The 18840-nt window shown below is 40.6% G+C and overlaps 1 protein-coding gene across 9 annotated transcripts in view; it reads left to right on the top strand.

The window, feature by feature from the left end:
• ADGRB2 (adhesion G protein-coupled receptor B2) overlaps positions 1 to 18840 on the top strand; it is a 491592-nt gene that overhangs the window by 424212 nt on the left and 48540 nt on the right. For all 9 annotated transcript variants that reach the window (XM_040424547.1, XM_040424546.1, XM_040424545.1 and 6 more), the window contains 6 exons: positions 1297 to 1365; positions 3239 to 3347; positions 9528 to 9674; positions 9754 to 9932; positions 10127 to 10170; positions 16231 to 16357. In XM_040424547.1, coding sequence (XP_040280481.1) covers positions 1297 to 1365; positions 3239 to 3347; positions 9528 to 9674; positions 9754 to 9932; positions 10127 to 10170; positions 16231 to 16357 — 675 coding nt within the window. The remainder of the gene's footprint in view (positions 1 to 1296; positions 1366 to 3238; positions 3348 to 9527; positions 9675 to 9753; positions 9933 to 10126; positions 10171 to 16230; positions 16358 to 18840) is intronic.

Here is an 18840-nt window from a genome sequence, read left to right as displayed (position 1 = left end):
CTGACCTTTATCACCTATATCAACTGATAAATGCACATTGTGGCACATAGCCTTTCATGTGAACTGGATGACTGATAACTGATGTTCCCTACTTTCCAGTGCCTTATGCATAATAGTAGACATAGGCCCCTTTCAGACGAGCGAGTTCCGCCCATTAGACTCGCAGTGTGAGTATGCAGCAGCTCCCGTCCTGACCTCCCAGCACTGACGGGATTGCATAGCATTATACTGATTTATGGTACTATGTAACCCTTAGGCCTAGTTCACACGAACATTTTTTTTTGCGAGTGTACGGGACGTTTTTTTGTGTTCATTTCAATGGTTCCGCATTAAAAACTGAATGTGTTCCGTAAGCATTCCGTTTCCATATTTCCGTTTTTCCGTTCCGTTGAAAGATAGAACATCTCCTATTATTGCCCGCAAATCACGTTCCGTGGCTCCATTCAAGTCAATGGGTCCGCAAAAAAACGGAACACATACGGAAATGCATCCGTATGTCTTCCATATCCGTTCCGTTTTTTCTGAACCATCTATTGAAAATGTTATGCCCAGCCCAATTTTTTCTATGTAATTACTGTATACTGTACATGGCATCCGGAAAAACGGAAAGGAAACGGGAACACAACGGAACGCAAAAATGGAGCAACAGATCCGTGAAAAACGGACCGTAAAAAACGATAAAAGCCATACGTTCGTGTGAACTAGGCCTTAGAGTTCTAGAATGTATTGGATTAAATTGACAGCATTATGTTGAGAGGTCAGGGCGGCAGCTGCCGCATACTCACACTGCGAGTCTGGAGCGTGGAACTCGGTCATCTGAAAAGGCCATAGAGGGGGAGATTTATCAAACTGGTGTAAAGTAGAACTGGCTTAGTTGCCCATAGCAACCAATCAGATTCCACCTTTCATTTTCCAAAGGCGCTGTGAAAAAGTATTTCGGTCCTTTTTTGCTGTATGTCGGAAATGCACTGCTTTTTGTTTTTTTGCTCTTGGGCAACTATAATAGCATTTCTCTATTAAGCTGGATGGTATTGCTACATATGTTTTACCTGTGACGACATTTCAGGTTCATTTCCAACAACTTGCTCATGAATCTCTTTGACATGTTGTTCATTTTATCTTGTTATGGAATTTTATATCCTGATGAATGTGATTTTTATCAAGACTCGTTTGCTGACTTACATTGCCTGTGCATTTATTTATTCATTCATGTATTGCAGCCTTTAAATGTTGCTCCATCTACTTCTTGCATAATCCTTCCTTCTCCCTTCTCATGAAATCTCTCTTTATATACAGAAGTTTTTCCAAGCCGTCAGCCACATACTGGATGCAGATAATAGAGAGAAGTGGGAGGACGCTCAGCAGGTGGGGAGCAGTGACAATGTGGTATTGAGCTGTGCATATGTGACGTTTGTCTGTAGCGGGGGAGGCATGTGTGTGTGTGTGCGTGTGTGTTTCTGTGACAAGCGGGGGATAATATACCAGTGCAATGTAATATGCTGCCAATACAATTAGGTGCAGGAAGAGAAGTAGAAGGTTATTTCATTGCTGTCGTCCTGTCTAAATAGTGCAGAATTCTGGAAGGCTATGCAGTTCTAGATTTGTGTATACCTAACATTGCATTCAGGTTTTTTGTTACAGTGTAGATTTTATTTTTGCATAGTTCTGTAATATCAGCAAGAAGAAACCCAAAGTGTTTGCATTTAGTCCATGTATGGTCCGTTGATTTCAGTGGGATAAAATGTAAAGCCCTTGTCCCCTGCCAATAACTTCTGATCACCAGGGGTCCCAGCAGTGGGAGACTCCGCAATCGGCTAGTCATTGGGGGTTCTAGGAAAATAAATTCTACATGCGTTGAATTCCTGTGGACAAAAAACTGGTATTCTAGAAAAATGAAAATATGTCGAACTGAGGAATACCAGATCGGACCAAGATGCTTCAGGGTATCTCAGAAGATATATTCAAATGCTAAAGACATAACCTTCTTCATATCAGTGGTTGAGGTGAAAGTAAGAGGTTATCACCGATTCTCTTTCTCCTCTAAAGCTCCTAGACCAAAGGTTTCCTTGTCATCTTAGTGGATTTGCTTGCATGGTACAGCAAAAGCAGTCTGTTTTTCATTTCACCATACATTTTGTAACCTTACTTAGAAGGGTGGTGAAAACGACAAAGAGGGAGATCTATCAAACTGGTTTAAAGGAAAACTGGCTAAGGCTATGTTCACATATGCATTAGAGGCAGAATTTGTCAAAAATAGCGGAGAGAAAAGTCATGCATTCAAGACTTTTTCTCCTTTAAAAAATCTTCCCCCGAACGGTAACCGAACAGACCCATTATAGTCAATGCAATCTTTTAGTTTCCATTTGTGTCAGTTATTTGCCAAATTCAGCACTTCCATTATTTCTGTTCTTCTGCTCCTATAGCAGAGCAAAAGAACAGAAAATGATAGTGCATATGTGAATGAAGCCTTAGTTGGCCATAGAAACCAATCAGATTCCAGCTTTCACTTTGCAGAGCTCCTTTGAAAAATCAAAGGTGGAATCTGATTGGTTGCTATGGGCAACTAAGCCAGTTTTCCTTTACAACAGTTTGATATATCTGTTCCAGATAGAACAGCAAACAACTAAATATTGTGCATTCAGCAAGTATGGGATCACTGGTCATTAGATTTGTACCTATAATATTGGCTGACCTGTTGCATTTTCACTTGGCAGCTGAAGGCATCTGTTTTGGTCCCAAAAATGAATTTTAAATATATGAAAATGAGCCTCTAGGAGCAATGAGGGCGTTGCAACTGCTGCACTCTCTCCACTTTGATTGCCAGGGCCAGACAGTGTAAATGTGATCACGCCTCGCCCTGTCTCGACCTAAAGTCTCACGTTGCGCTGTGCACGTCGGTATCCCACACAGGGGCAGTACAGGAAAGAGGGTCGCCAGCAGTTCTCCTCTGTACGGCGCCTGTGCCTTCACCTGCCAATCCTGCTGAGGACCTTTGAATTCATCCTAAGTCTACAGCTACACATTTTTACACAAAAAAATAAACCTTACTTACCAGTACTTGTTTGCACACTTGTCTTTCATTTTGAATGTTCACAGCCTTAAGGAGCATGGTTTATAAATAGAAATTTCTTGTAGAACTTTATTTAACCATTAGGTTAATTTGCTCTTTTGTGATTTCAACTTAATCTGCTGAGGAAAACATGATGTGTAATTAAAGAAAGCAACATCTGTCTCTTAGGTGGCCCCAGGCTCTGTTCTCCTCATGAAGGTGCTTGAAGATTACATCCACCTGGTTGGAGATGCGCTAAAACCTTTCCAGAGTTCCATCATTGTCACAGAGAATCTGGGTATGAGATATCTTATTTTTTTATGAAGTAATATAACATAATACTGTTTCCCGTGCCTGAGTGTTCGTGAGTACCTAAGCTTATGCTTTTGCATCTCTTCAGTTTCTAAAAAGAAAAAAAAATCATACTGACTGTGAACAATAAGAGATGACGGCGAAGACATTTGTGTACACCTAGGGTGCACAAACTATGGCCTTGGAGCCACATGTGGTTCACAGTGCCGATTCTACCTCACAGATTTTTTTCCCCTTCCTCTAGATCAGGGATGCGAGTCTGCGCCCTCCCAACTCTCAGCATGCCCTAATAGCTATAGGCTGTCCAAGCATGCTGGGAGTTGTAGTTTTGGAAGAGCTGTAGGGCCGTAGATTGGGCATCCCTGCTCTAGATCAACTTGCAGGATTACGGGCTGAACTGAATGGACCTATTTCTTTTTTTCAGCCTTACAAACTATATTACTATGTTACTATATAATATCCTTTTAGTTTTTTTTTTAGGCCATTGGGATGTACTCAGTCTGACAGGGTGGCCCATGGACTAGAAAAGAAAAGGTCCTGAACCCCTAATCTACATATTTACTAATTAGAATATTTACTAATAAGAATCTAGGGGGAGATTTATCAAACTGGTGTAAAATAGCCCATAGCAACCAATCGGATTCCACCTTTCATTTTTGACAGCTCCTTTGGAAAATGAAAGGTGAAATCTGATTGGTTGCTATGGGCAACTAAACTATTTCTACTTTTCACTAGTTTGATAAATCTAGTATTTACCCACAGTACACATCCCACAGCTTTATCGTTTGAAAACTAGGCAGAGATTAATATAGGCTGCCCTCCTGAAACTGTAAAATTTGACATTTATTTTGGTTATTATTTCAAATATATTCAGTGTTCTCTTCATGTTCTGTGGCTTATGAAACAAATTTCATTATTTCTTTCTCTAGATATTGCTTCAATCAAAAGTTGAGACATTATATGTGGATTATAGCATATCTCATTGAACTCTTACACATCCCTACTTTACTTTCGATGGAGTTTAAATGCAGTATTAACCTTTTTTTTAAGGGAGTCTGTCGCCTCATTTTCACCAATATAACTAACAGAAAACAGCTCCCCAGTGCCCAGCTGAAAGTGAAAGTATAAAGCGCCTTGATTTCTAACAGCTATATCTTCTGATATAGTGTATATAATGCTGTGCTTCTGGAATGGTTTTACAGGTTGGAATGCCAGCTTTCGAACAAGGTCATGTTCATATTTCTAGCTGCTACTAATCCCTAGATAAGAGCAGCTACAGCAGCCCTCCCCTCTTCAGTCTGGTTTGCTTTGGGCACTTGCAGCAGCAGAGCTGAGCTCTTGGGAGCTGTTTTTCAGTAGAATAAAAGTTCTATGGGGCAATGCTCTTAGTTATATTGGTTCAAATTAGGTGACAGACTCCCTTTAAGAGAGTCATCTTATAAATGGGCCACCCATTTGCACTGATAATCTCCAGAGAGAACACATTGGCCACAGTTTACAGAGTCTAACTAATGTTCCTATCTTCTTGAAAGGTCATCAGTATGTGATCGGTGGGGGTCAGATTTTCTAGGTCGGTGACGCCACGTTCATCTGTTGCGTGGTCTAGGCACAACTCAACCACTATTAATTGAATGGGGCTCAGCTGCAATACCAAGCACAGTTGCTGTACAATTATGGTGCTGTGCTTGTTAAGCTCCAAGAAGGATGCAGCACTCGCAGGAGTGCTGGTGCCTTCTCAAACAGCTGATTGGCAGGGGTCCCGGGTGTTGGACCCCCACCAATCACAAACTGATGGCCTATCCTGAGGATAGCTCATCAGTATAAAAATCTCGGAAAACCCATTATGGGTCCATTCACACAACCATATTTCTGGTTCCACATCCATTCCGCAATCTTCAATGGGCTGCAAAAGATTCCCTCAGCAAACCATGTGCGGTCCGCATCCGTAGTTCCATTCCACGGCCCCGCAAAAAAGATAGAGTACGTCCTATTCTTGTCCGCAATTGCTGTAAAGAATAGGCATTTCTATCATAAGTCTAGCCGTGTGTGTTCTGAAAAATGCGGAGCGCACATGTCCGGTATCCATGTAATATATCTAATGCGTTCATAAGTATATTAAAATATGTTCTTTGGACTGTTTGAACCATAAAGTATTGGGGTAATTTATCAAACTGGTGTAAAGTAGAACTGGCCTAGTTGCCCACAGCAACCAATCAGATTCCACCTTTCATTTTGGACAGCTCCTTTGGAAAATTAAAGGAGTAATCTGATTGGTTGCTATGGGCAACTAATCTAGTTCTACTTTACACCAGCTTGATAAATGACCCCATATGTTCTTTGGATGCTATTAGAGTGTCATATTTGCCTATAACTATATTTTCCCTCATTAAAGGGTATGGACACCTATAGGGTCATTTTCTTATTATTGCATTGTACTCATCTTTTCAGCTAGTCTTTATTAAAAAGTTTGAGCCCCTTTCTCTTTACACCCTTGAGATTCTCTAGTAGCAGTCTCTGTATTTTTACTGTGTTTCATCAGGCAGCTCAGGTGAGGGCTCTAATCTCTGACCTTACAAACACTCATTATAGGTCAATTCTTATCTTACTGATATGAATGTGGCCTAAATACGTGTTTTGAGCTATTAATAATTTAAAGATAAGGGTTATTAGATGATTAGCACTAAATGAAAATATAATTCTAAAAGCTAGGCAGAAGTTAACCCTTTATGACAGCTGCTGAAATTTTCTTTATAAATGCCTATTAAAAAAATGATTTTAAGCAGAAAATAAGTAAACATGTAATACAATCATAAAAAAGTTGATAAAGGCAAGAAATTGCGCAACTAACTTTTGACAAGGCATATCTGTTCATTGAAAACCATTCCAATAATAATAATTATTTTCTACTTATTCTATTTACATTCTCTGGTGGTTTAAATAAATGGAGTGGTCAAGATTAGTAACTTTGGGTTCTAACATAGAGGGGGTTAAAAGTTTTGGTCATCTCCTATTAACTGACCATTGTAACAAGCAGCAGTGGCGCATGTGGTCACCTCATTAAATGCACCGATCCAAGTAAATGTGTTTCCTGTCATTGCTCTATAGTGTCCTGCCATGCTTGTTCTGCTAAAGTACTTATTTTAGTGTTGTTTTTTTTTTCACTCTCTATGATCATGACATCATACAAATGCACATACACAGCTCTACAGCATGGATATTATACACACAGCAGTGTAGTACGCATATTATACACACACACATAACACATATATACACACAACAGGTAAAACATACATTATACACACACATCTCTGCAGTACACATACAGTATTATACTCACACAGCAGTTCAGTACACATATTATACACACACAGCTCTACAACACGCACATTATACACACACAGCTCTGCAGTATACATATTACACACACAACAGTGCAGTAAACACATTATACATACATACAGCAGTGTAGTACGCATATTATACACACACATAACACATATTATACACACACAGCTCTACAACACGCACATTATACACGCACAGCTCTGCAGTATACATATTACACACACAACAGTGCAGTAAACACATCATACGCACACATTACTCTGCTGCATACATACGGACATATCTACATACTCACACACAGCTCTGCAGTACACATATTATACACACACAGCAGTTCAGTACACATATTATACACACACAGCTCTACGTTATGCACATTATACACACACAGCTCTGCAGTATACATATTACACACACAACAGTGCAGTAAACACATCATACGCACACATGCTGCATACATACGGACATATCTACATACTCACACACAGCTCTGCAGTACACATATTATACACACACAGCTCTACGTTATGCACATTATACACACCCACAGCAGTGTAGTACACATATTGCATTACACACACACAAACCCTGCAATATGCATGTTATACGCACACAGCTGTGCTGCATAATACAACTTCTACATAAATACACAGCTACGTGGTAAGCATATTATACATACACATACACACATTAAGGGAATCTGTCAGCTCGAAAACACCTCCCAAACTAGAGTAATCAGTGTATAGTGTAAGTGACGCTGAGTCCAATTATGTAATTTTTATCTTCATACTCATTTGCATTCCAACATTGTCCTTCAACAAACCAGCAGTACAATGCACTGACTCCCGTTCTCGGGCACATGATGGAGAGGACTGAAAAAAGAGTCCTCTCAAGGCATTTTACTGCTGGTTTGTTGGAGCACGTCATCAGAGAAGATAGAAATGACACAACTGAACTCAGCAGCACTTACACTATACACTGCTTACTGTAGTTTGGGAAGGTGTCTTGTAGCAGACAGATTCCCTTTAATAAAAAGGTAGACTCTATTCTAGTCTCAGCCTTAATGAAGCACTCCCACAAAATTGTATTCTCTGACCTTTTATAAAGGTACATGATGTAAACTGTAGTGATGGTAATCTTCTTACCAGTTATAACCTCCCTTCTGATCCTCAGCTGTGTCATGTGGCCATCACTGACTTTCCAACATCTAACATCTTATGTGTGGCCAGGAAGCCAGTTTCTCTCTGTATTCCTATGGGAGCCTCAATGTCAGTCTCATAGGAATGAATAGAGAAGTTACTGACTTCCTGTCCTGTGTCAGATGGAGATCAGAGAGTTGGTCACATGACAGAGCTGAGGATCAGAAGGGAAGGAATAAGTCACAAATAGAGTCACCGGTAAGAAGACTAACTTCGCTACAGATTACATCAGGTCAGAGAATTTTTTTTTTGTAGGAGTGCTTCTTTAAAGGGGTTATCCGAGTTCTCAAACAGCCGCCCTATGTGCCGGGCCCCTCACAGGTAATATACTTACCCCGTTCCCCAGTCCCTGCGCCAGATGAAAACATTCAGTGTTGGGGGGAGCAGCCTATGGCAGGCGGGGACGAGCCTCCCTAGCGTCACCCGTGATGCTAGGGAGGCTCGTCCCCGTCCCCACCTGCCGTTGGCTGCTCCCCCCCAACACCGAATGTTTTCATTCACGTTCAGGGAGAAGCAGCGGCAGCGGCGGTGCAGGCACCAGGAGAGGCGCAGGGTGCGGGGTAAGTATATTACCTGTGAGGGGCCCGGGACATGGGTGGGCTGTTTGAGAACTTGGATAACCCCTGGTTTGGCCCCTTCCACTGGTGACATCATTAAAGGTCTTGCAGCTGCACTTACTTGTTCAGCCTCTTCTCCTGACTGCACTGATCACACAGATCGGTGTCAGGCAGGAGAGAGAGAAGTGTGCAGATACACAGCTCTCTCATGACCTCTCTGCAGGAGCATTAAAAGGGGTTTCCGACATTTTAATACTGATGGCCTATCCTCAGGATACATGATAGAGCACATGATCCAGACTCAGGATTAATATCCAAGTGTGCAACACTGTGCAATTTCTTGTCCAACCAGTTTTGTTTGATATATTATATTCCAAAGCCACTTAGTGGTCATGGGTGATTTGTATGTTTTAATGGGTATGGCTACTGGAAATATTGAAAGGTCTAAACATATTAGAAAAACAAAAAAGAACATAGGGACACTATATATATATATATATATATATATATATATATGTTATATTTTAGTAATAAAATAGTTTTAAAACTAGCCTTTACTAGCAGAGTACCTTATGTCAAGGTAAGTGTGAGTTGCTGTTAAACAAGTCTAAAATGTCTGTTAACTTACTGTTTACTGTTGGTAAGGCCTCATGCGCATGATGGTGTGACGGCAATTTGCGGTCCCCAATGCACGGGTACCATCCATGCGGTTGCTGCATACAGATGCAGACCCCTTCAACTTGAATGGGTCCGTTATCCGTCCGCAAATAGTTCTATTTTTTTGCAGTGCGGAGGCACGGAGAGAAACCCCACGGAAGCACTACGAAGTTCCATGCCTCTGTTCCACACAAGTGAATGCGTCTGCATCCGTGATACGGTGTGCACACAGCCGGTGCCCGTATATTGTGGACCCACTGTTTGCGGGCCGCAATATGGGAACGGCAGGGCAACGGCCGTGTGCATGAGGCCTAAGGCTGAGTTTTATTTTCTTAATAGACTTTTTATATAATTGTGTACGTGCTATACCTTGAAGCTTATGCCCATGTGTTACATGTCACACAGTTATTAGTATCCAGAGGGAACCTGTCTCAGCTGTTTCCAGTGATATAAACTTCCCCATGAAGGGTCGCCGTGGGATGAACGACTGGGCAAGAACCTCTGAGGATAAACTTTTTATTCCCAAAGAAGTTCTCACTCTGCCCCAAGCAGGTAAATTTGATACATACAGTATATGAGGAGTGATACAGAATGTGAATGCAATAATATACCTTTCTAATCCTCTCTGCAGAGACAGAGGACTCCGCATATTTTGTGATTGGTGCGGTGCTTTACCGCACTCTGGGGCTCATCTTACCTCCTCCAAGTAATTCACTAGCTGTCAGTTCAAAGGTTCTGACTGTCACTGTCCGTCCTCTCACCAAACCTGTAGAGCAGCTAGTGGTGGTGGAATTATCACACATAATCAATGTAAGTACTATCGAGCGCATTCATCATATAGTCTATGTTGTCCCTCAGGCAGACTGTGATAGCTGTTATTCTGGACTTTGCTGCCAGGCTGTGGTTTTTGTCTTAGTTTTACATATTTTTGTGCACTATATGTCTTTATGCATCCTAAATCTGGAAATATTTCCTATAATGAAAGGTATATTCTTATCTAACAGGGCACATCAAGTCCCCAGTGTGCTGTCTGGGATTATTCTAAAAGGTTGGTACACTCCATCACTTCAGAATTTAATTTAATCCTAGAAGAAGAAAATAAGAAAAAAGATGACAATGTTCCTCTATCATGTCTCTTAAACATGCTGGCTACCACATTTTTGGACAGCAAATAATTGAAACCTTTCCTGCATTCCAAACAATTGAAACATTTCATTTCCTTTCCTGCAAAACTTTGGTTTCTATTACAATGTCTCGTGTCTTGTAGAATTGCGTCAACGGTTGAATTCTACCAGTGGCTATTACTTTTAGGCCCCTTTCAGACAAGCGAGTGTCACGCTGTGGACTCGCAGCACAGCTCCCGGCCTGACCTCCCAGCGCTGCTGGGGTTACATGGCATTACATTGATTTATGATGCTATGTAACTCTTAGAGGTCTGGAATGTATTGGAAAACACTGTCATAATGCTGTCAGTGTTATCCAATACATTCCAGAACTGTAAGGGTTACATAGAATCATAAATCAATATAATGCTATGCGACCCCGGCAGTGCTGGAAGTTCAGTCCGGGTGCTGTGCTGCGAGTCCGCAGCGTGACACTCGCTTGTCTGAAAGGGGCCTTAGTAGAATACAATGTCTTTTTATTCACAACTGTTCACAATAAGATAAACTATTGTAGTGACCTTGTAAATGAGAGCTAATTCTAGTGTGGTTTGTGTATCCTTTATAGTCATTACCGTAGTGGAGAGTTGTCACTTAGGGTGGGTTCACATCAGGGTTTTCCCATCCTTTTAACGTATCCAAAAAATGTATACGTTAAAGGGACTCTGTCACCACTTTCTAACCCCCCCTTTTCAAAGTATTGTTATCTGCATGGCGCCCCTGTGATTATAAATGTGTTGTTAGAAGTTAAATTCGCCGTCTCCTTTTGATAAAAAGAGCTTTTATCTAACCTGTCAATCTTCTTGATAAGGTGCCCAGGGCGTTTCTTTTCGTCTCAATCTGCCGCCCGCCGCCGCCACCGTTGGTGCCCAGCTCCTCCCCTCATGCTTTCAGCGCCGCCTGAATGTAATCAAATACGCCTCCGGCTCTCTCTGTGCCCCCTCCTCCTTTTCAAAGATCCCGCGCGTGCGCACAGGGCTGTGCCTGATGCGCCCGTGCGGACATTTACAATCAGCCTCATTGAGCGAAGTGCGCATGCGCGCACTTCGCTCAACCTCCTCATCAGACGAGCACTGCAGCCCTCCTCCTTGAAAAGGAGGAGGGGGCACAGAGAGAGCCGGAGGCGTATTTGATTACATTCAGGCGGCGCTGAAAGCATGAGGGGAGGAGCTGGGCACCAACGGTGGCGGCGGCGGGCGGCAGATTGAGACGAAAAGAAACGCCCTGGGCACCTTATCAAGAAGATTGACAGGTTAGATAAAAGCTCTTTTTATCAAAAGGAGACGGCGAATTTAACTTCTAACAACACATTTATAATCACAGGGGCGCCATGCAGATAACAATACTTTGAAAAGGGGGGGTTAGAAAGTGGTGACAGAGTCCCTTTAAACAGATACCTCAGACTGATGCCATGCAGTGTCACCTGTTCACCATAGTGTTCTATTGTAAAAAAAAAAAAAAAGTATACATTTTTATTTTACCGGACTGTCCAGGATACAAGAATAGGGTGTGCTGCGTTTTTGTATCCTTTTTTTTTTTTTTGTAACAAACAGAAGCATAAAACATGATGTGAACCCACCTGGAGACAATGCAAAAAGTGTCTTCAATACAAAAAGAAAATCACTGCTAATAATATAATGGCAGATTGTATTCTTTATGTTAGCCCCACCTATAGAAGATTGTAGAGTATCATTGCTGAAAAACCTTCCCAAAATTGGGACCTGGAGCTGTCCAGATCAGCAAGTGCTGAAACTGTATTGACTTCCTACACTACTTCAGAATGAAAGTCGAGTTGAGCTGGTTTTTTTTTTTTTTTTTTTTTTTGCTGTAGTTGTTTTTGTTTCTTTTAACATTGACCAATCAGCATTATAGAGTTACATTGTGTTTATGTAAGTGGGAATGAAAAGACCCCCACAGCTGATTTCCTTGCTTTGCGAGGAAGAGATTTGTCTAATTAACATACAGGACATGAAATTTTCGAAAAACAAAAAGGAGCCTTAAAAAAAAAAATGTCGTACAATCATATTTAATTTGTTATTGTGTAAAGCAGATGGTGACAGGCCTTTTTTTGCAGCTGCTAAAGTTTTTGCTATTTGAATACATTGAGTGTTTGCCTCTTCTTTCTTCACAATGTCAGGGTGTCTGTTAAAAATCTGCTTATGAAACAGAACAACTCTGTCAGCTCCAAAGGACCCACAAAGCATTTGTACTATTCAATCTGTCTCGCTAACGCCAATTTCCTATGTGTGCTTCTAACCACGATAGAACTGATTCAGGTGTGAGTTTGCCACTTAGTAGATGATTGCTACATCCATGGCTGACTATTAAAAGGTGTGGATGTGTTTATGTGTGGGGGTGTAAGAGTCCTTATCCTTGGCATGTTATATTCTTACATTCCATCTGCTGTGGTTGCCAGAGTAACGTAGAGGACTGGGGAGAGATTTAGTGATGTATGTGAAGATCGTGTACCCTGTATGTGTATAGGTAGTGAATATTTTTGTGACAAGACCCCTTGAATCAGTTGAAAGAAATGCAAGAAAATACTAGAGACATTAGGGGAACAGCTTTAAACTAGTATTGTGTATGAAGCTGTTTGTAAAGTACTTGGGGTGCTTCCAATACATAAAAAGTAACCATTGTTTTAATTTTAATTTTTTGTAAATCACTAGTACCTAAAAGTAAGAAACTGTAATATATCTTATTAAAGGAAGATGCCTCTTTCTCCACAACTTCTTTTCCTCCCTTTTGCTTTCTGCCTGACCAATCACTATCAATCCATTTCTAAAATCTGTCTTCAGTCAAGACAGGTTAGCAACTCACTAAGGGATCGGGTTACAGCCACTGCCCATAGAAGTCTATGGAGACAACTGATGCCCTAAGGCCCCTTTCACACGGGCGAGAATTCCGTGCGGGTGCAATGCGTGAGGCGAACGCATTGCACCCGCACTGAATCCGGACCCATTCACTTCAATGGGGCTGTTCAGATGAGCGGTGATTTACACACATCATTTGTGCATTGCGTGAAAATCGCAGCATGTTCTATATTCTGCCTTTTTCACACAATGCAGGCTCCATAGAAATGAATGGGGATGCTAAGTAAAAGGTCCATTGTGCGGTTAAAAAAATTAATAAAAAATTGAACTAACCTCATCCACTTCGCGTAGCCAGGCTCGTCTTCTTTCTTCTTCTTCTTCTTGCAAGACCTGGCTGGAAAAGGACCTTTGTTGACGTCATCGCGCTCACCACGTGGTGAGACGGTGACGTCAGCGCAGGTCTTGCTGAATGAAGATTGAAGAATCTTCATTCAGCAGGACCTGCACTGACGTCACCGAAGGTCCTTTTCCAGCCAGGTCCTGTAAGAAGAAGAAGAAGAAAGAAGACGAGCCCAGCTGCACGATCAAGTGGATGAGGTGAGTTACATTTTTTTTATTTTAACCCCACAATGGACCTTTTACTTAGCATTCTGAATTAAAGAATGCTATTATTTTCCATTATAACCATGTTATAATGGAAAATAATAAAAATATACAGAACACCGATCCCAAACCCGAACTTCAGTGAAGAGGTTCGGGTCTGGGTACCACAGTCAGTTTTTTATTACACGCGTGCAAAACGCATTGCACCCACGCAATAAAAACTGAACATCGGAATGCAATCGCAGTCAAAACTGACTGCAATTGCGTACCTACTCGCATGATTTTCGTAGTTTCAAATATGTAGAGTAACTGTTTTTAGGCTTTTATTTTTATTTATTTATTTTTTAATCAGTAGTACAAATGAAGATGAGAAAAAGCTGTAATATATTAAAAGAAGATGCTCCGATGCTCCTTTGTCCACTTATCAGCCACATATTCTCTTCACCCTCTCCTGCACTGATCAGTCACTCTCAATTCACTTCTAAAATCTATCTTTAGTGACAGCAGTTTAGCAACTCACTGAGAGATCAGGTTACAGCTACTGACAATAGAAGTCTATAGATACAACTACTGGCCGTAGATGTCTATGGAGAGGGGAGTGGGGGGGGGATGAGGGAGTATCTAGAGAAAGAGCAGCAGAGACATAGTATGCTGCTAACTTTATTAAGTAGCTCCTAGATAAGACAAACCCAGGCACTCAACATATACACAGATATAATACAAAATGTATATCCAAAAATTAATCTTTATTGAAATTAATAAAACAAATAAATAGATGCATAAATTGGCAAAGACAGACACAACCACATGGAGAGTGCACAAAACGTGTTAGCTTCCACGCAAAACACATGTCGGGTCTCTAGGAGGTGCCACTAGCTGATTCTATATTGTGTATATGTTGTGAATCATGGTTTTTTATCTAGGTGCGGGAGCCACGTGGTTTGATTTTGTATTTATTTATACTTGTTTCTCCAGCCCACCTTTTCCACTACTTGCAATGTTATAACTTGATGTCCTGACGTGTTTTGTGCACTCTTCATGTGGTTGTGTCTGTTTTTGCCAATATATGCATCTATTTTATAGATACATTTTTGGATATACATTTTGTATTATATCTGTGTTTATGCTGAGTGCCTGCGTTTGTCCCATCTAGGAGCTATTCATGTTTGACACTAGCGTTCTATTTGTGTTGTACAACCGTATTCCGGTGTTGTGTTTTATTGCTCATTGGTATCTACCTTTTATTAAGTGTTTCGCCTCACCCCAGTGCTGGATTCACAGCAGTACTTCTCATTAGTGCTGCATAATGTCCTGCAGTGTATGTGCAATAAATGGGAGACATCATAGAAGTCAGTCTCTACTCTCTCCTGATGCTGAGTTCAGGGGAAAACTGATGATAAAAGGAGAACAAAAGTCATATAATGGCCAGATATAGTGTTATTCTTCATGTAAACCAGGGGTGGACTGAAAACTTAAAGTGGCCTTGGAAAAATACTAAAAGTGGCCCCAGATACCACGGTGCAGCACAAAATACTGCCTAAAATAATTAATACTGAGGGTATCAGATCTTTATGTACCTGGCTTTTGGCCAAGAGGAGTGCTTAGGTGGCCCACCGGGAAATTTTCCTGTAGGGTCTATGGTCAGTCCACCCCTGACAGGTATGCTTTAAATCATTCACCAAGTGGTATTTAAAAGAAGACCTGTGCTTATAACACTGAGTGCTAAGTCTCTTACAAGAAATCTGTGTAGAACATGTCAGGTTCAGCTACTTTCTCTAAAGCTTTAGGGAAGGCTGTGGGATGTATGATAAAAGAGCACACTCGAAGGGGTGACAGAGAGGTTTGGAGGATTTGCCTGATTTCAGATTAAACCTCAGAAACCCCCCTAAGCCTAGGCCCTAGATGCAGCATCATTCATCACTCCACAGAGTATTATCCCCTTTCTTCATGTTCATTTTAGCTGTACTCCATATCATTTTCTTCTGGTCTTCTCTTCTTCATGTGTAATCCCCATTGAATAATGTCTTACAGCATAAAGTAATCTTTCCCCATTGCTCACACTTGCAGTATATTTTCTTTTCTATACTATCTTCCTCTGACGCTTTACCAGCTGCTCTCCCTTTTTCTGCATTTCCCTTTTAGACTGTGATTTTCACATATCCCATACCACTGCACAGTCTGCATCCCTGCACATTCATCTGTCATTACCATATTTCTCTCCACTTCTCCCCCTCGCCATGTTTACTTCTTCTTCATCATCCTCCCTATTGTTTCTCCCCCTCATCTTGTCTTTCTGTCTCCCCCACACTCCTTCTTTCTCTGCCTCACTTCTCTCCCTGGGTTTCTCCCACACACACACACACACACTGATATTCAAGACACCAGCAAAGTGATGCAGGCTTGCTGTGCCTGCTCCAGATATGCACAGCTTATCTAGTACCCTTGACTGTTTGTACAAGAACACTGTGATGTTGCCAGCTGTACCTTTCCAGGTTTTGACTTCATATGTCGTCTTCTTCTTCTGATCATCAGTGATGCATCCAGTGGGAGCTGGGACACTGAAAGCTGCCAGACCCTACCAACCCACCCATCCCACACCAAATGCCTTTGCAACCAGCTCTCCACCTTTGCAGTGTTGGCACAGCTTCCCAAGGAGTTGGTAAGTGTAAGAAACCATATTTTGGACAAAATAGGCCAATGAGTGTTTCACTCGAGAGATAACTTCGACGCCAATGTTCAAGACAAATCTGAGGCCTATTCTTTTTGATGGATCATTGTGCTTATGTACTACATTTTTGTGTAGTGATTGCTACTATTCTTTTCTCTGTATTTGCAATGCTTTATTCTGTCTAGCATCTTTTAGCACGTAGCATATTACTATGCTATTATGCTATTATGGCATAGCCATATAATTTTTACTTACATACTTAACCCCTTTAAAATTCATGGACATATTTCAACTTCACTTACTGCAGATTTTATAGCTGACTATGCGAGTTTTCTACTATAAATAGAGTGGGCCAGGCAATAATGGATTCCTGAGATAAATTATGTGCGGGAAATGAATTCTGTTAAGAATTACACATATTCATAACAGATTCACCAAACTTCATTAAATCTTGGTGTCAATCTTCCTTTTTTATAGTCTCTGTTAAGGTTTGCTATGTGCCTGTCTAAGCTGGGTTTAGGCTTACCCTTTTGGAACTCTTCTTTTATTACATTTAACTATGGAAGGTTTGTGTCTTAGAAAAGGCATATCACATGTATATCTAGTTATTTGTCTTATGAGGAGCCATCATTTCCATCTTAAGCTATAATTGCATAACATTCTCTCATTAAAATAGGAAGTGCCTCCTACTCATTCATCCATTTGACTCAAATCTATCCCTAGCCAAATGTCCTATTTTGGGAGAGAAAGCAGTACATCTGCAGTTATTATGTATGATGTATCCTCCTTTGTATGTCTTCCAAGTTCATTTAAAAAAAAACTCTTAGCAGTTATTTTCATGATGTTTTTATTGCTATAGAATACATTTTTGTGATACTTTTATACCATAAGTCTCCATATGTAGTCGTCTTAAATGCTAATGCATACTGTTTACTGGTGCAATTAGGGTTGATATACTCTGAAGCTCTACCTTTTCTCCTGGGTTTGCCTCATGGATGACTAGGCATTGGTCCAACCCAAGGTCACAAGTGTTTAGAGAAGTCTTAGCACTTTGGCGGAGGAAATCTTTAGTTGATTAGCTATAAGAGGATGTTGCAAGCAAGACACCTACAGAGAGGTTGATCTGCTTATTTGATAATTGATTGAGTTCATTGCCAACGTATTGAGTGGTTGATCAGCTAAGAACCGAAATGAGAGCACATTACAGATTCTTCTCTGTCTTTATTCCCTCTAACACCTTTTCTTAAATCCCATTTCTAAGTTTAGTATTTCATAAAATTACACAGTGCATGAACTCATAAAAAAAATAAAAAATTATTCTAATCTGCCATCCCTTCTGCAATGAGTCATATTCGTCTGTGAGTTTGGCAGGTTAGATCCATATGTGTGCAGCCTTCAACATCATAGCAAGGTGGCCATAGAAGCCAAAAGGAGGGGTGGACTGTTTGATGCTGTACTATAATGCAGACATTTTATATTGTGAATAGATCTTATATCAAGTGTCCAGTTACCACGCTTCTTTTGTGAATAACATGCTTGCTTATTTGAGTGAGAACATAAAGGTCTTCATAAAGCAGATAGAACATACAGATGTAGTAAAGCAATGACAATGTCTAAGAAATCGCTCTGAGTGAAGGGCGCAGTCCTTCACTTGTCCTCTTTGCGTAGCCTGATGCTAGGCCCTATTGTCATATCATATCAATCATAAAATCACACATTGTATGGTCAGCATTATATAGCATAGATTGTCAGATAAAGAAGGCAGTGATCAATAAAAAGGGAGAAACAGAGCTACTGAATTATAACTGTAATAAGGCTTTTTCACATCTTTTTTCATGTAAACAGACAAATTGAATGGAAGCCAAAATGGATTTGTCACATGATGGATCCCATTGACTAAGATAATCCATTTGGTTTCTTTTACGATGGCAGTCATTTTACTGTAAAAATAGAATAACAAGCTGTGCTAATTTAATCCAGCATTTTTTAGAGTCTGTGACAGAGATCCCTAATGGACCCTATGCCATACATGCAAATGAAGCCTTAAAGAGGACCATCTGTACCTTTACTACAAGCTGCTGCCAATTCATTCATAACTTCCAGTAGAAATAACAGAGTAATGACACAACATAGAGCCATCAGAATAGAAGCTCCAGAACAGTTATTACATAGGGAATATAAGTAGTTACTAAAACAGACATGAGAGGTCCTCTTTAAGGCTGGGTTCATACATTTGCAGCATTAACTAATGAATACTGGATATAAATTTGCATCAGTTTCCATTATTTTCAATTATTTTCAATCCATCCTTTGACCTTAATGATTGAAAAAAAAAAAAAAAAATGACGGATACTGTAAGAAAAAGAACAGACCATATGGATCCTATAAGGAAACAATAAATAATGATGGATCTTGTTAGAAAATAAAGATCAAGACAGAAGTGGTACTTTGGCATCATTTTTAGTCCCATAGAA

Source organism: Bufo bufo, chromosome 3 (genome assembly GCF_905171765.1).
Source record: "Bufo bufo chromosome 3, aBufBuf1.1, whole genome shotgun sequence".
Classification (NCBI taxonomy): Eukaryota; Metazoa; Chordata; class Amphibia; order Anura; family Bufonidae; genus Bufo; species Bufo bufo.
Note: the sequence above shows the minus strand (reverse complement) of the source record. Positions and strands in the feature narration are given on the sequence as shown.